General features: G+C 35.7%; 1 protein-coding gene across 3 annotated transcripts in view; it reads left to right on the top strand.

Moving 5' to 3' along the window:
- TASP1 (taspase 1) overlaps positions 1-25815 on the top strand; it is a 276089-nt gene that overhangs the window by 95476 nt on the left and 154798 nt on the right. For all 3 annotated transcript variants that reach the window (XR_013967338.1, XM_080812603.1, XM_080812604.1), the window contains one exon: positions 23604-23723. Coding sequence is in view for 2 of the 3 variants with exons in the window: in XM_080812603.1 (XP_080668729.1) it covers positions 23604-23723 (120 nt within the window). In the remaining variant the exon portion in view is untranslated. The remainder of the gene's footprint in view (positions 1-23603; positions 23724-25815) is intronic.

The following is a 25815-nucleotide window of genomic DNA, read 5'->3' as shown; positions in this document are numbered from 1 at the left end:
GCTCTATTTTCAACTTTTTAAGTTGAAATAAGTTGAAACCTCTACACTGTTTTCCAGAGTGGCTGTACCAGCTTGCAATCCCACCAATAGCGTAGGAGGGTTCCCCTTTCTGACAGGAAAATATTTTTAATATTCAGAGTATATGAGCTTTAAAGCAAAGCTCTGTATTTTGACACTGGCCTACAAAAATGACTGGGACTTAAGGCCCTGCCATTAAAGAAAGATGCTGGCCAGAGGCTTTGTCTTATAGATGTTTGCTGCATAACCTTGGTAAGCCTTATTTCAAAAGTAAAGATAATAAAACATGCCCACAGAAAGAAAAGACCACCAGATGATGAGCCAGTGAGGCAGAAAGTTATAATTTTTAAGAGGAAGTATAGTAATTTTTTAGAGATACGACAGGAAGGACAGATAGCTACTTTCTAAATAACCTGTATTTGTTTTTTTTCTCCTTATCCTGTGTGTGTAGCTTCAGCATAGTTGTGGTTAGCCAGCATTGATTGAGGCTCAGGACTACTGTTTGTTGGAGCTATATAATATAACCTGTGAGTTGGTTATATAAATATAGCAAAAAGAATAGAGTGTTTGGTAACTTTCCTAATGTTGACAATTTTTGTTACTCACTGTTGAAGGAGATAAACATTGTCTTGAAGAGTATATGGTAGAGTAAGTCAATATTTTTAATCCTGAAAATAAATCAATTGGAAATATTTATTGCATTGATATTTCTTGTTTTTCTATAAAAAAGTAATTGATTTTACCAATATTACCATAATACTAGTAGAAATAAAAATTAAAGCAAGAGAAATATTTAATTGCTTGCTATCTCACTAAACTGTAGTGTTTTTATTTTCCTCAGTCTTTGATCATTTACATTTACATTTGACTTAGTTTAAAATAAGAATAGTTAATCCTTGGAATGTTTTTGGCGGCAAACAATAGAAAACCTGATTGTGGTTAGGATATGCATATTTGTCTTCCTTCTCCCTGGCCTGTTGCCATATAATAAAACGTTTGGAGGTGGTTGGTTGCTGGCGTTAGCTTAGGTTTCCAGTGGTGCTAGAGCCAACATATCTGGGATTCTCTTGGGCCTTTCTCTCATGCCTTTTGCCTTATGGATGTAATATGGCTCCTACAATTTTAGATGTCACATCTGCATTCAAGGTGAGAAGAAGGGAGATGATGGGGGTGGGGAGACCATTGCCAGATGTATCTGTTACTTTTAAAATCTGGGATGCAAAAGTTTTCAAGAGTCTCCCTATAGACTTCCCCTTAATTATTTTTTGGGGAATAGTGGAGAAGAGGCACAATTCAGTCACTTGGCTATTCTTGGCTGTAAGAGAGCTTAGAAAGTTGAGTGGGTTATCCTAATGACTGTCTTATATAGCTAATGGCTTGCTGCTGGACACTTTGTCTTCCCAAACAAAATAGTGGTTTTGTTGTCAAAGGAGGGAGAGGAGTGTGTGGCTGTTAGGTAGGCAATTTGTAGCATATAGTGTAAGGGGAGAAAGTTTTTATCAGTTCCTTCCTCACAATTAACATATCCCTTAGATACTGGTGGAAGAAGCTAATCTGCATATAAATAAAATAAAAACACATTTTGTTGTGACTTTTCAGGATATATAGATTTTAAGATACAATATTAAAACTCGAGGAATGTCAATTCCTAGTAATTGCCTTTTCTTGGTAAGTGGCATCTCTGTTTCAGCCTTGTTTATTTTTCATGACTTAGAGGGAAGACATGCTGGAGAAGGAAACATTTACTATTTAACTGTAGTGCTGTATATATAATACATATAATACAAAAATATCATTGTTTACTCTGTTCCACTCCCCTCTCTGGGTGCACCCAACCCTTCTGGATTTTTCTTTTATCACTGCTTTCCCTTATGGCATATAGACAGTCCATACTTTGCATGATAGTGCTAGACTATAAAAATGTGCTAGCTGGAAATGTGCAAAGGGGTCTTAATAACAAAAAATTACACTTGTTTCATGACCTTTAAACACTTTTGCCAGAACATTAAAAACTCTTTTACTGTTGGTTATAAATGTATAGAGCAATGATTAAAAGTAAGTAAAACTAATATTTATTTAGTATACTAATTTGAAACATTAGTGGCAGTAAGAATTATAGTGTTTTATTTGTGTTAAAAAGAACATATCAAGGGTAGTTTGAACAGCACTTGCTTTCTTGTTATGTAACTTATGATATAGAGTGAGCATCTTTTTATGTCAAGGTAAATTGTCAAACTCCTTTTTAATTTTGGATCAGCTTTCAACATTTTTTCCTTTGCTCTTTCCATGTTGCAAAATATCTCCCAGAGTTTTTTTTTTTTTTTTTTTTCCTTTCTGCCTCCCTGCCTTCCTCCTTTCTCCTTCGAGTGCAGTTTGTTTCTTTATTGATTGAGGTATAACTGGTATACAATATTACATTAGTTTCAGGTTGTACAACTATGTTGTGCAAACTGTGGATTACTTAATGTTCACCATGATAAGTATAGTCACCAACTGTCATCATACAACATGATTACAATATTGTTGGTTATGTTTCCTGTGCTGTACTTTCCATTTCCATGACTTACTTATTTTATAACTAGAAGTTTGTACCTCTTAATCTCTTTCACCTATTTTGTGCACCTCCCACCCTCCTTCCATCTGGAAACCACCAGTTTGTTCTCTGTATTTACGAGTCTGTTTTTGTTTTGTTGTTGTTATTCACTTGTTTTCTTTTTTATATTCCACACAGAATTGAAATAATATGTATTTGTTTTTCTCTTAGAGTCACTTTAATGTCAGTTTTTTTTTGTCAACGTCACTTCCTCTGGGACATCTTTGTCCTTTTTATCATGGCCACATTCCTTATTTATGTTAATAAATTTGTCTTCACTAAGTTCCTCTGATTGCAGATCTTAAGGTATCTTGAATGGTGTCAGTGTCAGCTGTTTCTTTTTAACCTCATTTATTTTTTATTAGAATTTTGCTTCCAACATTATCACTTTTTGTTTCTTTGCTTCACTTTCATCTTTTTTGGCCAGTTCCCTCTTTTGGTGATCATTTTTTTGGTAAAATGTCATGGATTTATCACTAGGAGATAAGGAGGCAGCACAGCTGTACACTGTGCTGTCTGTGCACGGTGACCCATCATGACAGACTTTGAAGAAGTGACATAACTGATTGCTGATCACGATGAGCCTCTGGTGTTTACATAGTGATCTGTGAACGAAGAGCTAGCAATGAAATCTGTACTTCATGCAACTTATTCATAGTTAATATACGATGGTAACTGAAATTTCAACCATGTTGTTGAGTGACTGGTTCTATTTAAACTGTGGTAACTGATATTGGTAAATATTGGAAGTAGGCAAAGTGAAGACTGTGTTTCTGTAAGAACATCTGAACTATGTGTCCTGTGGAGGTTCCTTCAGTATGAATTTTGCTGATCACATATGCGTGGTACCTTTTAGCATGTTTTTCTGTTCTTTCTAATTCCTTCAGTAGCATCTGGGTCTCCCCCAACAGTATTGTCATGAACTCTCATTGTTAGAATATGTATCAGTAATTCTTGTAGTATGGCGTGTTTTAAATTTATTTTTTGCTTTGTTTTGGTACAAAAAGAAAAAGGTAGTTGTGCTAGTATTAATCTTTATCATATTTAAGAAACGAAACCTTTCTTTTGGAATGAAGTGGTTGGCTCATTGGCCAATTGCTGTTCTTGACCATGGCACAGGACTGAGTTGCTACAAAGAGGAGCTACTCACATTGGGAAAGCAAACTGACTCAATGTATACCGTAATCTAGATTTCATAAATATCAGTTTCAAACAGTTAGCCCTGGATATTACCAGAAGGGACTCTCTTATTCTTAGCATATTAAAAGAAGTTGGGAGTATTGTTTGATCTCAATATATTTGATGTTTCAAGCCTTTTTCCCCCCCGCCTTCATTTTCCACAAGCATATTGTTGAAATAGTCACCCTTTTTCTTTAATAACAGATTTTACAATTAAATGTACATAGAATTCTTTGCCTCCTTCTGCCACTTTTTAAAGTAATTTAACTTTGCAATTAATTTCATTGGTTTTTTGGTAAAGCAGTACTTGCATAGGGTAGTGGAATGAAAGATAATTAGGCCTTTTTCCATTTTGTGAATATCTTTCATTCTTCAATTTCTAATGAATAAGTTGAGAAAATTTTGCAATGCTTTATACAATGTTGTGTGTTCAAAACCACTCTAAAGAGATGCTACAACTTTTAATTTTGTGTTCTTTAGCCACCACATAGGGACATCAAATTGGCCACATGTTTCAGAAAGGAAATGTTGGGCCTTGCTTTGTGCGCTTCATATAAATATATTCTATTCTTTTGAAGTATATTGTGGGTAACATTTTTCTCTTTTATCCACCATCTTGAAATTATTATGTAAACGCTTAACTGTATCATACTAAATCACTGTATTTTTTGGGTGAGAGGTAGGTTAAGATCAAAGAAAATAAATGCATAAAAAACATGTTTTCCTCAGATTGTTCTATTAGTACTTGTGTACATGTCTGTCTATAATGTGGACAGGGAAAGGAGTAATTAGTCTTTTATAGAAATTTACTTGATCTGGAGTTTTGTTGTATTTTTTAAGAACATGGTTAATGCATAGATATGAGTAAACAGAAGAAACTTCTTTGAATTCTCTTTACAGGAATAACTGTAGTTTATATATTTAAGCTTTTCATAAAACTGAAAATTCATTCTGTTAAGTGATTGCTTTGAGTTGTAAGTAATGTATTAAAAATTACATATGCATTACCTATCTTGATTACTGAATAAGCCTGTAGAACTTATATATAAATCAGATACATCAATAACTTAATTAAACATATTACATTTGGAGCACTTGGATGGCTCATTTGTTTAAACATCTGGCTTTTGATTTCAGCTCAGGTCATGATCTCAGGGTTACGAGATTGAGCCCCATGATGGCTTTGCACTGGGCATGAAGCCTGCTTAAGATTCTCTCTCTCTCCCTCCCTCTGTGCCCCTTTCCCTTCCCTCTAAAAAATATATTACATTTAATTAATTACCATTGCCTCATAGAATTATGGAGCCTGGTGATCATCATTCCCTTGCAGTATAACTTGATAGGAATTCTTTAAATGTCTGTGGTTTCTTGTGCTTTGTGTCAGTTCATCAATTATTTAAATTCAGAACTTTCAACCCTTGGTAGCTGAATAATTACAGTATCTTTTTTCCTGTGTCAGGAAAAGCTTCTCAGTTCTCATATAAAGATTCAGTAGCTGGTGGGTTGGATTTTTTCCTAAGTCTTCCTTGAACCCATGCCAAATTATGCCTTAAATCTACACTGAGTCTTAAGTCGTAAGCAAGATAAGATTGAAGCAAGAAGTCATTGTTGACAAATCTTAACTGCTGCTTTTACTTTGTAATGAAAGTAACCAGTGGTTTTTTAGGGGACTTGTAAGTTGACATCAGGTATTGTCAGCCTTATAAATTCTCCCTCAATTCAGCAGTTCTGTGGAGTCTCCTTTTAATTTTAGTGTAACAGAATTAGTGGAGAAAAAACAAGAGCATTTCTTTGTTATCACTGGAATAGTCCCAAGTGATCTTGTGTATAATGTAGAAGCCATCATATTGTAGCTTTCCTAAAAGGAAAGACCTCCAGTAGATGGAATTTTATTGGTGCTGCAGATAGAAGAAGCTAGGAACTGACTCAGACCATGGTGTTAAGAGCATCAGATTCTGAGTCAAATCTTTTAAATATATCCTCATTTGATATCACCAGGTACTAAGGACCTTCGCTGGTGCATTATAGACGTAGTGATGTTGACATATGTACAGCTAATAAGACCAGCAGAATAAACCAATATGTGAAAAGATAAGTGTGTGTCTACATGTGTGCACACACACAGAGTAATAACAGGGTCAGATGACAAGAACCGGTGCTTAATTAGGTTGAAGGAGAACTATCTTTGAGTTTTAAAGTCTTGATCGGGCTACCTTTTCTCTAATCAGCTTCAAAGATTTTGATAAATAGATAGATGCCAGGAACCATTTAGAATTCAAGACATGAGGCTGGGGTTACTTGAGGAATTGAGGGACAAGGGCAGGCTAAGAGGTGAGACGTAGTGGACCATGAGTTCTAGTCTAAGTCTGCCATTGACCAGTCCAGAGACTTTGTAGACTTTAGTTTTCTCAGACTGTAGACTTTTTCTAAACATGGAGCCTTTGTAGACTTTAGTTTTCTCAGCAGTGAAGTCAGCATGCTGGACCAGGTGATTACCATTGTTCTTTCCAGCTTGATTATTCTCTAATCTATTTTCAGTAGCAATGTGGAGTTTGTCCAACCCCTTTTCTGGATCCTCTCATTAAAAGATTCTTTTCTCAAGTGTATCCTAAACCTGGCAGACCATTAGATTCATCTGGGGAATTTTACAACATTCTTAGGCTCTACTCTTAATATACTGAATCAAAATTTGTGGGGATGGATAAGTTATTGGGCCAGCATTAGAGAGTTATTGCTTTGTTCTGCATAATTATGTCAGCGTGGGCCTAGTAAAACACGTGCCTTGGTAATCATTGTTTAAGTGAACTTGGGACATTCTGTGAGTTAGGAATTACATAGTTGTGTGTAGTTAATAACTTCATGTGCACTGTCACTCATTTAGCTTTCCTCCAGGTGGAATAGAGCGCCTTACTTCCTTCTCTGTCTTCTTTGTCTCCAGGTCACTGTTATTGTCCTCAGGCATCTGTTTTAATGACCATGGTTTCTCAGCTTGGCATATAAGTGCTCAAAAATATTTGTTTAATGATTACATTTTTTTTGTTTTTGTTTTTTGCTGTTTTTTGGTTTTTGGTATTATTACCACCATCAAGTCTGTAAATTTTCATCCTTGATGGCTGGACAGTTGTAGTATCTACATAACTGGCTTCCCTGCTTCTAGCCTTACTCACTTCCTCCTTAAACCTGTGTATCTTATTCCAGGATACATTTTCTTAAAAATACTTGCATTGGTCTTGTTGTTCTGGGAGAAACTTCAATAAGTTTTTAGTATTTGTAAAACCCAACTTATTAGCCTGATTTTACAAATCCTCTTGAACCTTGGACCCAGTCTACTTTTTTATTATTTTCCTTTGGGAATTTTCTTTTTCTTTTGCCAAATACATATGATTTTTCATGAATTTACTCTGCCTGCTGAAATTCTTTTTTTTTGTAGGTTTACAATGAATTTTAATTATTCTTATTTTTTATTATTAAGTTCAGTTAGCCAGCATATAGTACATCATTAGTTTTTTTTTTTTTTTTTTTTAAGATTTTATTTATTTGACAGACAGAGAGCACAAGTAGGCAGAGAGGCAGGCAGAGAGAGAGGGGGAAGCAGGCTCCTCGCTGAGCAGAGAGCCCTATGCGGGACTTGATCCCAGGACCCCGAGATCATGACCTGAGCCAAAGGTAAGGCTTAACCCACTGAGCCACCTAGGCGCCCCAGTACATCATTAGTTTTTGATGTAGTGTTCAACGATTCATTAATTGAGTGTAACATCCAGTGCTCATCAACACATGTGCCCTACTTAATACCCATCACCTGGTTACCCCATTCCCGTATGCCCCTCCCTTCTCTAGCCCTCAGTTTGTTTCCTGGAGTCCAGAGTCTCTCATGGTTTGTCTCCCTCTCTGATTTCTTCCCCTTCAGTTTTCCCTCCTTTCCCCTGTTGTCCTCCATGCTATTCCTTATGTTCCACATACGAGTGAAACCATATGATAATTTTTTTTCTCTGCTTGACTTAATTCACTTAGCATAATCCCCTCCATTTCCATCCATGTTGATGCAAATGGTGGGTATTCATTCTTTCTGAGGGCTGAGTAATATTCCATTGTATATATGAACCACCTCTTCTTCTTTATCCATTCATCTGTTGAAAGACATCTGGGCTCCTTCCACGGTTTGGCTATTGTGGACATTGCTGCTATGAACATTGGGGTGCATGTACCCCTTCTTTTCACTACATCTGTATATTTGGGATAAATACCCAGTACTGCAATTGCTGGGTTGTAGGGTAGCTCTATTTTTAATGTTTTGAGGGACCTCCATACTGTTTTCCAGAATGGCTGTACCAGCTTATATTCCCAACAGTATAGGTGGGTTTCCCTTTCTCCACATCCTTTCCAGCATGTATTGTTTCCTGTCTTATTAATTTTTGCCATTCTAACTGGTATAAGTTGGTATCTCATTGTGGTTTTGATTTGTATTTCCCTGTGCCAAGTGATGTTGTATGTTTTTTTTCATGTGTCTGTTAGCTATTTGTATGTCTTGTTTGGAGAAGTGTCTGTTCTGCCCATTTCTAGACTGGATTATTTGTTTTTTGGATGTTGAGTTTGAGAAGGTCTTTATAGATCTTGGATACCAGCCCTTTATCCATAATGTCATTTGCAGATATCTTCTCCCATTCTGTAGGTTGCTTCTTAGTTTTGTTGACTCTTTCCTTTGCTGTGCAAAAGCTTTTTATCTTGATGAAATCCTGAAAGTTCGTTTTTGCTTTTATTTCCCTTGCCTTTATAGACATGTCTTGAAAGAGGTCACTGTGGCCAATGTCAATGTTCTCTTCTAGGATTTTGATGGATTCCTGTCTCACATTTAGGTCTTTCATCCATTTTGAGTTTATCTTTGTGTATTGTGTAAGGGAATGGTACAGTTTCATTCTTCTGCATGTGCCTGTCCAATTTTCCCAGCACTATTTATTGAAGAGACTGTCTTTTTTCCATTGGATATTCTTTCCTCATTTGTCAAAGATTAGTTGACCATTTCTGGGGTCTCTATTCTGTTCCATTGATCTATGTGTCTGTTTTTCTGCCAATACTATGCTGATTTGATTATTGTAGCTTTGTATTATAGCTTGAAGTCAGACATTGTGATACCCCCAGCTTTGGTTTTCTTTTTCAACCATCTTCTGGCAAAACTTCTGGTTTCATGCAAATTTTAGGATTGTTTGTTCCATCTCTGTGAAAAATGTCGATGGTATTTTGATAGGGATTGCACTGAAAGTGTAGATTGCTTTGGGCAGCATGGACATTTTCACTATATTTATTCTTCCAATCCATGAGCATGGAATGTTTTCCCATCTCTTTGTGTCTTCCTCAATTTCTTTCATAAGTGTTCTGTAGTTTCTAGACTGTAGATCCTTTACTTCTTTGGTTAGGTTTATTCCTAGGTATCTTATAGTTTTTGGTGCTGTTGTAAATGAGATCGATTCCTTAATTTCTCTTTCTTAAGTCACATTGTTATTGTATAGAAATGCAACTGATTTCTGTGAATTGATTTTGTATCCTGCCATGTTGCTGAATTGCTGTATGAGTTCTAGTAGTTTGGGGGTGGAGCCTTTTGGGTTTTCCACATAAAGTATCATGTCATTCCTCTGAGAAGAGAGAGAGTTTGACCTCCTCTTTGCCAATTTGGATGCCTTTTATTTCTTTTTGTTTTCTGATTGCTAGGACTTCAGAAGCTAGGACTTCTGGTACTATGTTGAACAAAAGTGGTGAGAATGGGCATCCTTGTTGTGTTCCTGACCTTAAGGGAAATTCTAATCCAAGTCCAGCTCTAATCCAACAACCAGCTCAAATGCCACCCAGATCAGAACAAATTTCTTTCTTCTACTTAGTGCATATAATGGGTATTTAGTAAGTGTTTGTTGAATTATCTACACATTTGCCATTTTAAGATTGGTATGTATGGCTACTTTATAATATTGTGTAGGCTCATGGAGCCATGAGCATTTTGTTTCTTTATCCTTATCAGAGTGCCTAGGAACAGTGTCTTTACTCAGCTAACATTACTAACTTAAACATCTACAAAAGATGATTCTAATATTAATTTTGAGGGAGACAATCCTATAATGTTATTTTCTTCAGTTGTAAAGTTTGTGGTCTTTCAAGGTAAGTTTGAATCTATTATTTAAATGCTTCAAGCATACATTAGTCTTAAACAGTGCTTTGCTGTTTACCAGTAAGCTTGTTTCTGGGGATGTAATGAAAAAAGAGATGATACCTGAAGTATTACTGATAATATAACTGTACTTCCTCAGTATTTTAGAGATCTGAAGATATTATATAAGTAAGTGAGGGAAATGATTGTGGGGAAATGATATTGTAGAAACAGCCCACCATCTCAACTGACCATTTCATAGAGGTGAGTCAGGAAGTGCCCACAAGGGGGCGTGCCCATCTAGAGAAAACTTGACCAAGTTCCTTTCCTGCTATGCAGGTAAAATGCCTGTTTTACAAATTTAATTCTAGATCATGTCTTTTTTTCTAGGAAAAAGAATGAACCTTCACCACTACAAGAATTTCTACCCCTTTGCCAGCACCTGTTTATTTGGGTTGTGTGATTTTCCCAGAAGGGACAGGGACACGTGATAAAATAAAAATGGGGATTGCTTTGCAGGCTTACTATATGAAGCTTGTAATTATCCCCCCCTGCGTTTTGCAAGCATTAGCATCTCTTTCATGGTCATTTTGGGTCATTTGCCCAAGGGATAGGCAGTGCTCCATTTTCATTGCTCTGTTGATTTGTGTAGCCTGAGGTTATGTGGAACTCACGTCAGCAAGTCACCTTGAGTACACAGACAGTTGAGTGATGTTTCCACCAGAGGTCATGGCCTCATGGGATCCTTAGTTTTTCTTTCCAATTCCTATTTTACCTTTGACTTCAGCATTATCACCAGCAAACATTTATCGAGTGCCCTTTATACGCAGGCTTTTATGTAGGCACTGACCATTACATTTGGTTCAGGGGAATTAAACATAAAGGGAACTCATACCATGGAGCATGTGCTAGAAGAGTGAAGGAATCAGTGAGGGCCATGGGAATTGGTAGGATGGAGAAATCACTACAAACACACCAAGTTTTTCACTGTAGGCTTCATGGAAGAGGCAGGATTTAAGCTGGGTCTTGGATAAAGGGGTAGGAGTTAGTACTTTGGTGGAGAGAAAGAGAAAGCCTTAGATTTAGAACCCTGTAAGTAGAGAAGCTGGTTACACTACAGAGTTTCTGTAGGACGGTGGTTTCAAACTCAGATGCTTCCGGAGGCCAGTCAGGTAGTCTACATGTGTGAGACAATCTAGAAAGGTGGAGCACTTGGTGATACACATTCCATTTTAAGGTATTTGCAAAACAGAATGTATAATACTAATGTAGAACACTTTGCTGTTGAAAGCAAACTCTAGTTTTGGCAGTTTGTAATACCTATTGTGGGCATGAAGTTGATCAGATTCAACTGTGCCCAAAATTTAGCGAAAGCCAAAAAGGCCATAGAGACATTAAGTCCACAGTCAGAGTACTCCCTGGACATTTGTCTACTTTTATTTTCACTAACTGTATTTAGGAACAATGAGGAGAATATTTTGAAAATGTATGAATGAAGTCTAGCTGGGTGATTGTTTGTTTTAAACACTGGCTTTTGAGTGGTGGGAGTCTGAAAACATTCGAGGTTAATTTGAATGGGACTTAAGATTTCTGGGATATAGTACTAATCATAATTAATTTGGATTGTATTTTATATCCTAGAATATACTTAGCTTGTTTCCTACTCTTTGTGATTCCTTGATTTCTCTTTACTTTCTAATAAAATTTTAAGGTATTGAGGCATAAAAGAAAAAGTATATGGGCATTTTTTCTTTCCCTTTTGTTTTTAATATGCTTATCTTTAGTAGTTGTGTATTTATGATTTTTAATAATTTATATTTTGGAGAGTACACTCATAATTGTATAGTCAAATAGATATTGCTTTAAAAATCTCATATCAAATAAAGTAACTTATTACTGTATTATTAAAGTCAGTGTCAAATATTGAATCTGGAGAGGGTCAAGTTTAAATCCAGGTTAAAGGACCCATCCCAATTGTCCCGGGCACGGTGTTTCATCGTTAGGAATAGACTCCAGATTGTCGAAGTTACCTTCTAGTACTTTATCTGTTATTCCCCCACTGCTTTAAGACTCAGTTCAAAGGCCAGTGGAGCTCTGGTATTTAAAAGAAAAAGTGTAATTTTATCCAGAGAAGGTAAACGTATGCCCTGAAATGAAAGAAAGACCAGAGGTCCAGACCATGGCCAGGTGTTCCTGGAAAGAGCCAAATTGGACAACTAAATTGAAAAAGGTTGCCTGCTCTTATTAAAGAAAGAGACTTTGTTGCTGTCTATTTAATTAGCAAGGTCTTAGTTCATTTATTTGGGTGTTTTTTAATCTGCCCAGGTAATGAATTTCATAGCCTATTAGTGAATATGCTGGTAGCATGTTGCATTATCTCTGTCATTGAAGTACTGTGATATATGTGCCTGTATGAAGTGAAACTGCCAAATCATCTTAATTCCCTCCTCCCTTGAACATGTTTCCCAGACGTGATGACTGAGGTTAAGGTAGTCTCTGGTGGAAAAAACAAATTTAAAGCTAAAGCATAGTATATATGTTACTTATGTAGAGCTTTTAAGAAAGTGATTTGGAATTAGAGAAAGTGAATTGGTTAGTCAAAAATGAAAGAGTGTGATCTGGTGCCAGATGACCCAAAAGAATGGGAGGGCAGTAAAGTTTTGCCAAAAGAAAAACATTGAATGGAAGAGTGTGGACCAATATCAAGACATCTAATTTCTTTATAGATTAAGTGAGGGCTTAATGTTTGATGGTAAGAATCTAAGAAGTTTGTTTTGAACAATAGGCCAGAGGGCATGCAAAACTTCCTGAAATAAAGATCACTCCTGTATCCTGAGAAGGGGGTCTGGACTTATGTGTGGTTATTATGAGGACCAGGCAGAGATTACACACTTTTGGAAAGAACCTATTCAGGAGTGATGTGCAAAATTGTTACATTTAGGGATGATCTAAATATGAAATAGAAATATGTGAGGTAATTAGGAGAATTGCTTTAGATAGGCTGAGTTTGGATCTTGCATATGTATTGAGCAAGATGCAATTTCAGAGGGCATGGAGTTTGATTTATTAATGAGGGTCAATTAAAAATTATTCGTGATAGTTTGTTAGTTGCTATGTACAGGTTGACAGGGAGCAAGATAAGCCACAAAAGATCCTAGGACAAGCCAAGCATATGATGAGTTTTCCCAGAGCGGGGACAACCACCTGTTTCAGGTTGAGCCTTTAGGTGCAAGGGCCTCCTGTGTGGTTGGGAAGAGATTAAGGAAATCCTTTCTGAAGTTATTTGAGGCCTCAGCACTTGCAGAAACAGTATTTTGGTATGGGATGGGGAGCAGGGGTGTGGGGAGCCACTTTTACATTGGACAAAGTGTGAGTGAGGGGGAATGTCTATCTGCTATTACTCCAGAGAGCCAGGGCTCTTTTCGGAGAAGAGGGAGGAGGGCTGGACCTTTGCGGGGATTTAGGTGACACACAGAGAAAATTGTTGCCTATAGATTTACTTTATTCAGTTCATTCATTTAACAAGTAGTTTTTTCACAGAACCAACTTTGCCTTTTTTTCCAATCTATTTATTTAATGTTTATTCCTCTTTCACTAATTTTTCATCTTATTTTTGTTTTCTTCTTTCTCTTTGTGTTTATATTGTTCTGAAACTTCTGTAGTTGGACACTTAGGTCATGTTTTGTTCTTTTCTAATATCGACATTTTGGGTATAAGTTTTTCTCTATGTACCACTTTTGCTGTATTCCACAAGTTTTGAAATGTAATATTTTTTATTCATTATTAAGTGTTTTTATTTCTATTTAGATTTCTTGTTTGATTCATAAGTTATTTTGAAATATTTTTTCTTTTTGAATTTCAAAATTTTATTTACTTTTATTGACTCTTAACTTAATTGTATCATAGTGAGAGATCATATTCTATTTGACATTATTTCCTGAAATTTGTTGTAACTTAGTTTGTGGTTTTGTATATGATCAGGTTTTATAAATATTTGTATGCATTTGAAAATGTTTCCTTTTGGTGTAGCCACTCTGGAGAATAATATGGAGGTTCCTCAAAAATTTAAAAATAGAACTACCTATGATCTAGTAATTGCTCCAGTAGATATTTACTCAAAGGATACAAAAATATAGATTCAAAGGGGTACATGCACCCCAGTGTTTATTGCAACATTATTAATAATAGCCAAACTATGGAGAGAGCCCAAATGTCCATTGACTAATGTATAGATAAAGAAGAGGTGTTACTATGAAGTATTACTCAGCCATTGAAAAAATGAAATCTTGCCATTTGCAACAACATGGATGGAGCTAGAGAATACAATGCTAAGTGAAATAAGTTAGAGAAAGACAAATACCATATAATCTCACTCATATGTGGAATTTAAGAAAGAAAACAGCTGAACATATAGGAAGGGGGAAAATTAAAAAAAGGAGAGAAGGAAACAAACCGTAAGAGACTCTGAACAATAAAGAACAAATTGAGGGTTGATGGCGGAAGGTGGGTAGGGGATGGGCTAGATGGGTGATGGGTATTAAAGAGGTACTTAGGATGAGCACTGGCTTTTGTATGTAAGTGATGGATCACTGAATTCTATTCCAGAAATCAATATTGCATTGTGTGTTAACTAACTAAAATTTAAATAAAAAAAATAATGTTTCCTCTAATTTTTGGGAACAGAATTCTATAAAAGCTAGGCAATTACACTTTTTAATGTATAATTTGGGTCTTCTGTTTCTTACTGGTAGTTGAAAGAAATGTATTGAAATATCTCATTACGAGTATGGTTTGTTGCTTTCTCCTTGTTGGTATGCTTTTGCTTTATATACATTTGAGCTATTCTTATTTGGTATATGCAAATTTAGAATTACTCTCTCTATCTGGTGTTAAACTTCCAGCATTTATCATATAGAGATTTTATCTCTATTAATAACTTTTGTCTTAATACTTAATTTGCTCAACATTAATATAGTTAAATTGTTTGGACTGGTACCTGCTTGGCACATCACTTTTCCCTCCATCCTTTTACTTTCAACTTTGCCATATCCTTATGCTTTAGGTATATCTCCTATGAATAACATACAGCCATATTTCAAAATCTAACCTGACATTCTAATAACATGTTATTATTTTTAAAGACAATATTAGTTTTGATTTACATGCTGTTTTGCCTTTTTATTTGCTTCCTTTCATGCCTGATTATCCTTCTTGGATTATTGTCTTAAGTCTGTTTGAGCTGCTCTAACAACATACCATAGACTGGGTGGCTTATAAACAACAGAAATTTGTTTCTCACAGTTCTGGAGTTGGGGAAGTTCGGCATCGAAACCCAGGCAGTTGAGGGCTTGCTTCCTGGATGGCCATCTTTGTGCTATAACCTCATATGGCAGAAGGGGTAGGGGAGCTTCTTGGGTCTTTCTAGAAGGGCATTAATCCCATTCATAAGGGCTCTGCCATCTTTCAGTGCCCCCACCTCCTAGTAGCATCATACTGGCAGCTAGAATTTCAACATGTGAATTTTGGAAGGACACAAACATTCACAACAACCAGAAAATTTTTATTTCATTTTATTTATTTAGTTAACAAATGTCTATTGAAATCTTTGTTGCAGACTTTTGGGATTCATCAGTGAACGAAAAGATTTGTACCCACGCTGAGTTTACTTTCTAAGAGAGTGAGTTGTTGAGAGGGAAGTTTGTTTATTTTCATCTTTTTCTTAAGAATTAGGGAATGACCAGTGTTGACCTCACAGTAAGTGTCAGGCAGGGAAGGACACAAACATTCAAATCGTAGCAACTATTTTCCTTCTTTTTGAAGTATATAATTTACTTGCTTATTCATGCATCCATTCAACAAATCTTTATTGAACGCCTAAGAGATGTGAAGTGCTTTTCTCAGTGCTTAGCAAATGGCAGTGAATAAACCATAGAAAGAGTGCCGCCTTTTGTGGAGCTTCCAGTCTTGAGGGGGAGATTGGCAATTTAAGTCATGCAAAAATCAATTATACAGTTTAGGAGATGTCGAGGTGTTATGGAAAAAAATAAAGTTGAGCCAAGAAAGGGAGATTAGGTCTGCTTATGAGTAGGTGGTAGAGAGGACATAGACAGAGGTCAGGTTGTAGTATTAAAAGGAATGGTCCTTCAGGCATTCGTTAAGTGCAGGTCGCTTGGTGGTAGACTCACTTTACTTACTGATTTAAAAATATCTTTATTTTATTTTTGTTCCTAAAAGATAACCTTGTTGGGCACCTACTTCTAGGTTTATAGTTACTTTTCTCTGAGTAGCTTGAAGATATACCACAGTCTTCTGGCTTTCGTTGGGCTTCTGGCAATTCTGTCATTCTGTTGTGGGTGATCTTTTCTTTCTAGCTGGCTCCTTTCCTTTCTCTGTGGCTTCTGGGAGATCTGGATTCTTATATCTCATCAGTTCTGGGAAATTTTAGCCTTTTCTCTTTCATTGTTTTCTCTTCTTTATTCTGCCTGTTCCTTCCAGTTGTCCGGACATATGTTAGACTTTCTCTCACCCATACTTTTTTTCCATCTCTTTCATGTTTTACTACTTAACAGTTGTAATCAACTGCGTATTAAATGTTATATAAATATAAATGTATTATAGTATTAGGACAGAAATAGAAAATTTGTTCATGACTTGATATTTTGAATTCTTCATTGTGTACTTTTAGATAAATGCATCAGCTATTGATTTTTTTAGAGGTAAAGCTTACGTGTGGTGCAATGTTTATATCTTAAGTATATAATTTGATGAATTTCGACATGCATAAAGCTATGTAGTCCATACCACTATCAAAATATAAAACATTGCCATTACTCCAGAAGGTTTTCTCATGCCCCTTCATAGTAAGACCCCTCCTAAGACAACCATTTTTCTGATTCTTTTTCACTGCAGAGCAGTTTTACCTTTTCTAAACTTTTGTATAAATGGGATCATATATTATATAGTCTGTTGTGTCCAGCTTCTTTTACTCAGTGGACACCTAAAAGATTATCCATACTGTTGTACATATTACTAGTTCCTTTTTATTGCTGGGCAGCCCTCCCCTGTTGCCTTTATCACAATTTGTGTATGCATTTCCCTCTTATTAGGCATTTGGGTTGTTTCCAGCTTTTGACTGTTATAGTTAAAAGTGCTGTGAACATTTTTGACAAGTCTTTTGTTTTATGTATTTTGATTTCTCTTGGGTAAATATTTAGGGTTTTAATTGCTGCGTGCCTGTTTAATTTAAAATTAACTTTTTTTAAATTTTAATTTTACTTTATTTTTTCAGTGTTCTAAGATTCATAGTTTATACACCACACCCAGTGCTCCATGCAATATGTGCCCTCCTTAATACCCCACCAGTCTCATCCATCCTTCCACCCCCCTCCCCTTTCCAAAACCCTCGGTTTGTTTCTCAGAGTCCACAGTCTCTCATGCTTTGTCTCCGCCTCCGATTTCCTCCAGTTCACTTTTCCTTTCCTTCTCCTGATGTCCTCCATGTTATTCCTTATGTTCCACAAGTAAGTGAAACCATATGATAATTGACTTTCTCTGCTTGACTTATTTCACTCAGCATAATCTCCTCTAGTCCCGTCCATTTTGATACAAAAGTTGGGTATTCATCCTTTCTGATGGAGGCGTAATATTCCATTATATATATGGACCATATCTTCTTTATCCATTCATCTGCTGAAGGGCATCTTGGCTCTTTCCACAGTTTGGCAACTGTAGCCATTGCTGCTGTGAACATTGGGGTACATATGGCCCTTCTTTTTACTACATCTATATTTTTGGGGTAAATACCCAGTAGTACAATTGCAGGGTCATGGGGTAGCTCTATTTTTAATTTCTTAAGGAATCTCTACACTGTTTTTCAAAGTGACTGCACCAACTTGCATTCCCACCAACAGTTTAAGAGGGTTCCGCTTTCTCCACATCCTCTCAAACATTTGTTGTTTACTGTCTTGTTAATTTTGGTCATTCTAACTGTGTAAGGTGGTATCTCAGTGTGGTTTTGATTTGAATCTCCCTGATGGCTAATGATGATGAACATTTTTTCATGTATCTGGTAGCCATTTGTATGTCTTCTGTGGAGAATTTAAAATTTTTGATTTAGAATTTAAAAATTGTGATTAATATTTATTCCAGAAAAACAAGAAGCCAAATCAGATATATTCATCATCATATTTTTAAACCAGTATTTGTAGTCACTGAGGTGTATTCTCTAAGTATTTCGATTAGATGAATGCAGTTTAATGATCTGGCTAATATTATCTTAATTCTTAATATTAATATCTTAATTCATATTAATATCTTAATATTAATATTATTAATTCATATTAATATCTTAATTCATCAGACTTATCATTCTTAATTCCTCAATTTTTATTTTAATTCCAGTATATCTTAGGTTTACTTTCCTTAACCAGTGGTTCATTATAAGTATAAAATAATTTTAATTTAGCAGCATATGAATAAGAATAAAAATGATTTAAAGCTGTATGAAACTACCCTTGTGGTTTTTACTCTTCAGATATGTAATAATTTAAGTCATGAGTATGTTCATCTGGTCTCTTCCATCAGTTACACGTGCTCTCTCAACATGCACACTGAGGCTCTCAAACTGCTCCATTTTGAAACAAAAAAACCCATAATTCATTATTTGAAATATTATTTTAAAAACCATGATTAAAACCATCGCTTTTTCTACCTTGAATGTTGCAAGCCTCAGAAGACTGTCTAGGTGTTCTGCCATTTGGAAAACATTGTCTTCTACTGTATTTAAGGGTTTAGAATTTTTAGGTAATCCTCTGGAGCTTTGTTATGGTATAAACTTTAATTAAAGTTGTGTAGTGTAGATATATTAAAGCTCCTTAAAAGCATGGTTAATCCACTTCATTTTTATTTTGAGCTAAAAATGTTTCTGTTAACTTTTGTTGAGTGATTTAAGGAATAAATAACAATTTTTTTATAATTTTTTTCTCTTGTAGATATGTTTGACTCTAATTTGTGTAGTGTTGCAAAGATATTTAATGCATACTTATTAAACAAAGAAAATAAAGGATTATTTAAGAATAGACATCTTGACTATAATTAACAGAAACATCATTTATAGTACTGGGCATCAGAAGGGTGATTTTCTTTTTTAATTTAAATTCAATTAGTGAACATATAATACATTATTAGTTTTGGATGTAATGTTCAGTGATTCATTAGTTGTGTATAACACCTGGTGCTCATCACATCATGTGCCCTCCTTAATACCCATCACCCAGTTACCCCATCCCCCTACCCACCTTCCTTTCCAAAACCCTCAGTTTGTTTCCTGGAATCAAGAGTCTCTCATGGTTGTCTCCCTCTCTGATTTCTTCCCATTCAGTTTTTCTTCCCCACAAGGGTGATTTTCCTTGGAGAGAGGGAAAAGGTCATTGGGTATTCTTATTTCCAAATTTTCCTTGGTTTCAGCCAAGCCAGATACACAAGAGTAGATAATTCTAATTAAATCATGCTTTGTTTACCCATACCTAATATTCTTAATCCTCTACTGGCCCCACTGTGGGGCTGGTTTTTGGGAGATAGACATGGAGCCAGATCTAGGTCACTGGTAGCTGGAACTAATTCTATGGTTAGAATATTCAAAGATGTAAAGCTCTATGCTGCCATTAATGTACTGTCATGGAGGGCGTAAGTCATCTGCTTTTCTCAAGTGGAAACTCATGCCAATTATAATCTTGCTCATAATCCTAACAAAGGTGTATGTTGAAGATTTGGGATCTTTTAAAAAAATGTATTTGTTTTTATTATTGTATTGGGTTATTTCCACTGAATACCAGTTTCAGGATGCACTTATATATTTGAGATATTATTCTTGCATTTTAGCTATTCGATACTTGAGTAATTCTGTATAGAAGAAAGGCCAGGTTAATGAGATAGGTAACTGATAGATGATGTCTCTTGGCAGATTTCAGAGTTAGAACACAGATTAGAAGCATAATTTTATGGTGCGAAGTACCTGCACTTTGTTTTAAGGGTTTGTTCTTTTTGAAGTAGTTATGTGTTACTTAATTTAATTTTACAGTGATTGTGTAATAGCCATCTCCAGATTAGAGCAGAGAAAAATTAAAACTTTTGACGTTAAACCCAACATGATTACTAGTTTATTGGTGAGTTGAAGAAAGTTTTATTTCTGTGTTTTTCATAACACATGCAATCTCTATGCCAACTTAATATACATGTGTTTATTATAAGGGGAACTATATGATTTATACAGTTGCTTTTTAGTCACAATTTTATCAAATTAAGTATTGGAAATAGCATGTTTCAGTTGAGGACAATAGGTATATGTGTACCTATGTGGAGCATATACTTTTAAGTATTTATGGAGTGTAAGAGCATAATAGTAGCTCTATATACTAACAGTCATTGTGTGTTTTTTAACCTTTCTAAGATTTCATTTCTGTACAAATGAGTTCTGTGAAATTATTATGGCTAAAATACCAGTGTTTGTCTTTCACTCAATTTATCTACACTTCATAAAAATGCTTAAATCTTACTTCATCATCCTTAAATTTGCCTTTCAGTATGTGAAATCTATGAACTAATTCTTGAATATTTATGAAGTAATTCTGATTTTTGCAGGTGTTGGAAGCCCCTAGGAATATTTAGCTTAATTTGGAACAGCATTCTATAGTTTTTGCTTGATTTTTCATTCTTAAAAACCAAGTTACAGTAAATCCATCTACATGTAATATTTTTGTATCTTTCTCTAGTAGTTTGATTAGATAAGAGCCCTTATAGTTTATGATATCCTGATGAAATGCTAAGAAAATTGTTTCATAATTAAGGCATATCCTTGTGTATACATTATCTATCCCCTCAGCTAAAATTCCATTTTACAGAATGCTTGGGATCAGCAGTCACAGTTAATAAAGAACTAATGAAGAATACCCTTTCTTGACTTTATTGTTGTTAAGGAAAGTATTTTATAGCTTCTGTTTATTTGTATGAGAGTTTTCTGTTTCTAAAAGAACCAGTATGAGATCAATACTTTAAGATACTTTACAGTATGTTCATTGTGGTACGATCATGGTGATATGCTGCCAATTAATAGTTGCACCAGATAGAACTTAAATCTTTTATGTTGACATAATGCTAATGCTGAAGTTTCTCCTTCAGCAGATTGTGCCCATAAACTTATTTGCCTTAAAATGAGTAGAGCAGATATTTGGCTGATAATGAATCCCATAGGATGCTATTTTACCTTGTTTCTTAAGGTAGGGTCTGAGGACCAGCAATATCAGCATTGCTGGAGAGGTTGTTAAGTGGAGAGTCTTGACCAGTGCCAGATTACTTAATCAGAATCTGCATTTAACAGATTCTCAGATGATTTGTGTGTACATTAAACTTTGAGAAGGCCTCCTGTCGAAGACATAAGACTTGGCATCTGGAAAGGAACAGATACATCTCTATTTGAAGTTGCAAGGGTATAAAGATATAGGAATTATTTCCTAGAATAATGAAGGAGGTGTTTCCCCTTTAAAGTACATTTCTCTTTAGGGTTATTCTTTTTTTTTTTTTTTCCTGGAATAAAATGCCTAATGCAATTCTTTACTTTTATACTTTTATCTTACCTACCAAAGAAAACAAACTTTACTTCTTCCATAGCAGATGAGGAAACCTAGTTATTGTTAAGTCTTCCCTAAGGTAGTGGCATCCTCTGGATTTGCATGAAACTGAGTGTTGAGAAAAGAGATGGAAAACTGAGGCCTTGATATTAGAATGGCCTTGCATGTATCATCACTTGTTTTTCTTGTTTCTGTGACACCCTGGATGCAGACATGCTTTATATCCTCCTAACTGAAGACTAAGCATGCCTTCATGTCTGCTGTGTGTAAAATCAGTCAGTCAGCCCTTTCTTCAGAGAGTTTACAGTCAGGTTAGGGAGCTATCTTTGAAACTCAGGCAGTCTGCCCCCTGCACAACTGTGGTATTCCTGGATATGGCCTAGACTTCCCCTGGCTGTGGTTAAAAGGGAGAGAGGGAATAAAGCACTTATTTCAGTCAGCTACACGTTTTCTATTAAAGTAAGTAGTGTCCTAGTGTATCAGTATATTTAAGAGGAGTTAGAATCTAGAGCAAAAACCAAAGAAATGTAAATGTCTAGATGTACCTTCTCCTAAGAGACTTCATGTAATATTTGTTGAGGCATACTCTACTTCTGGATTTTTAAATTTGTTTGAAGTAAAAAACTTTTGCTTGCGTTGTGTCTCCACTATTTCAGAACTCCCTTCAATGTTGCTCACCTTCTAAGGGACCCTAGGAACTCACTGACTTTTCTGGGGATTGCCTGAGAGTGTCATTTGAAAACTCTTTAGCCAGGGATCCCTCAGTACAAATGAAGTATTGCTCAGCAGTATGGGCAATAAACTACACAGGAGGAGGAGCTCGTCTTGTTGAGCCTGGAGTTGTGCCTGGGCTCTTTTATGCATTTTTGGGGGTGGGGGTGAGGGTGGGAGTCTTGGGTTGTGGGGCATAGTTTAAAAACCAGAACTCTCGGGGCGCCTGGGTGGCTCAGTGGGTTAAAGCCTCTGCCTTTGGCTCGGGTCATGATCTCAGGGTCCTGGGATCGAGCCCCGCTTCGGGCTCTCTGCTCAGCGGGGAGCCTGCTTCCCTAACTCTCTCTCTCTGCCTGCCTCTCTGCCTACTTGTGATCTCTCTCAAATAAATAAAATCTTAAAACAAACAAACAAACAAACAAAAAAACCAGAACTCTAGAGTGAGAATACTGCAATGACTGTTGTTAACATAAAGACCTACAGTAGTCTCCCTTGTTAATATACACAGAGATTTTTTTTTTGAAACTTTTTCCCTGTTTTCTGTGATTCTGATTTTTATCCAGAATTGTAAGGTTTGTCTGTCTTGCACAGGTGACCCAGAAATCTTTGAGGTAGGAGACAGCTGCTTGTAGTCAATATATGTGGAAAGCCTTAAGCTTGTGGGACTTGGGACAAGATACAGAAATGCAAAGATACCTCCCAGGAATGTACAGTTTTCTGCTATATAGTTGGCAAGCATATTAGTACAGCAGAGGAGGAAGGTGGCCATCAATTTCTCACAAGCAAGAAGTTATAAAAGAAAATTGTAACATAGTATACTTCAAGATTGTGACCACTATTCTCTTCATTTATTGTATTAAATATATTATTTTTAGAAATTTATATACAATATTTTTAGAAGTACTAAAAATGGCACTTATTGGTTCATTTATGCCATAGATCTTCTCCTCTTACAAATTTTCAATCATGAACTTAATACTGGAGATTAAGGGGACACTGTGATATGCTATTTTATATTAGATTGTGTTTTTTCTTTCTCCCTTAGGCATGCTAGGCTTATTGTTAGAGAAGAGCAACAAGACACTTTTTGCTCAGGATCTTTCAATAGAAAATACATTTTGACTTGAACAGGGTTTTAGTGGCAACTTGATAATAGATTGGTACTAATATTAATAGATTAATTAATATTAATCAATTAATATTAATAACTTGATAATAGATTAATAGATTAAGAGTTTGCTGAATTATGTCATGATTGTATTGAAAAGTGCTGTGTGGTCATATCAAATTGTGAAATTGTGACACTCTGTGCTCAGTGAGTGCTCATATCCTGTTCACTCTCCAGGAGAATGACTCAGGCACTTTGGACACAGTGGGCGCTGTAGTGGTGGACCATGAAGGGAACGTTGCTGCTGCTGTCTCCAGTGGAGGCTTGGCCTTGAAACATCCAGGGAGAGTTGGACAGGTAAGTATTACAGGGTTTTAAAACTAGCTTTTCAATTTAAAACACGGAATTTTCTAGCTTACCATTTTTTTAAGCTAGCAAAACGTTTTTTCATTTGAAAAAAAATTATATTATTTTGATTTTTTTAAAACATTTATATAATTCCAGATTCTAAAAAAAACCTCTCTCATAGAGTTCTTTTTGATCTTTAAAGTCGGTAGTACTATGTTTTGTTATTTCCAGCAGACTGAGTATTGGGTATTTAGTAGACATTAAAAAAAAATATGAGTTGATCTTCATTTTCTTTCTCTGCAGATGTCATTCTCTATAGGAGTAAACACTACCTAAATATATTGTTGCTTGCTTTTTAGGTTGGAAATGATTTTAGAGTAACATCGTGTATTTCCTCCATTCAAGGAATAGTAAAATTTTAATGCTCTAAATCCCTCTTCTGATAAAGCATTTTAGGTATTGTATAGACTAACCAGTATTTCAGGTCACCAACATATGATGATACCACTCAAGAAATCTTTCTGATTTATGTGTAACTGGCATATTCCCAGTTCACTTGCACATATTCACCATTCCTTCTCCCCCCATCTCCAAACTCTAGTTCTGTACTGAGAATGATATTTCACAATCCATTTGATCTAGTAAGCTTTCTGAGCATAAACCAATTTGGTACATTACTTATGGGCTTAATAAATATTTGTTGAGTGAACTAATGATTCTTGGAGTCTGTTAAAGTAGTTGCAAAGATTGTGCTTAAGCTCAGTACTTAGATCTTGTGTTACATGCAGAGCACTGCTTGGCATTCTCTGTATGTATGCCTTGTCTCTCACATTTGAAAAAGAATAGGTATCACAGTTGTTTTGGACATAGTGGTTAATGAACGCTTGGAATAGAGTGATCTGATTCATGGAGGACATCTTTGCAAATCTCCAAGTGATATTCCTGGATCTGCCCTTTATGTGTATAAGCCTCTTAAAATCCCATGGGGGGATGGGGTAGGGAAGAATAATTAATTTTGTGCTACTCTTTGCCTACCGTACAAGGGGGATTTATGGGGAATGATTACTCAACATGCGTACAATGCTTTGAACTCATTATAAAAAGCCTTTGTCTGGTCATGGTGTTTTTCCACATTATGAAGCCCTGTGTATTTGTCAAGTTTGGAATAAGAACCAAGCTTGGCATATCAGATTTGGATGCCTTGGTGGAGAAAGAGAGAGAAAAGCCAGCATAGCCGCCTTCGTTGCCTTGCAATTCCCATGACTTTCTCACTGTTTTTTGTTTGTTTTGGTTAGCAAAATAGCAACAGCAGAACCAAGTATAGCTCTGGTCTATGTTAGGAGGATATTACATTGAACAATCTTGAAGCCATTCTGCCACTACACATGGGACTGTCCTGGAAAAAGAAATACTTCTGTAAAATTTAAACATATTGATTTGCCCCAATTAGCTAGTGTATGAAGACACAGTTTGTGAGAGATGAAAATCAGGAAAGGGTGTGGTGGGTAAGGGTAAAGGTACTTATCAGGAAAATGCATTTGCTTAATTGGATTATATTGCTTGGATAGAGGAGCTGTAATAAGCCTGGAAATATGAAAGCATCAGTTGACAGTAGGAAACCATTCTTCTTGACAATCAAGAGGGAAGGAAATAAAATATACAAAGTGTTGAAAAAAAAAAGACTTAAAAATATGCTAAAAATAGATGCTTTTAAATACATTTTAAGTGTTCAAGTGAACTGTTTCAAAGTCTTAGCATGTTAATTACCCTGCTCTAGACATATAATAACTGTTCATATGGTAAAGTGGCAATTTGAATTAGAATTTATTTACTTGGCTTACCAACAATAGTTAGAATTTACAACTGGGACACAAGAAAGAAATGATTACATCCCACTCTCCCTCCACTCTCAACTCAGCCCCACACAAATACGCAGTTGAGTTTAGTGGTTAAGAGTGTGAACTTCGGATTCAGGTAAACCTTTCTTTTAATCTCACCTCTCCCTTATTGTAAACAAATTGTTCAACGTCTTTTTTTTTTTTTTTTTTTAAAGATTTTATTTATTTATTTGACAGACAGAGATCACAAGTAGGCAGAGAGG

Source organism: Martes martes, assembly GCF_963455335.1.
Source record: "Martes martes genome assembly, chromosome: 9".
Taxonomy (NCBI): Eukaryota; Metazoa; Chordata; class Mammalia; order Carnivora; family Mustelidae; genus Martes; species Martes martes.
The sequence above is the reverse complement of the archived record's forward strand: the minus strand, read 5'-3'. Positions and strand labels throughout refer to the sequence as shown.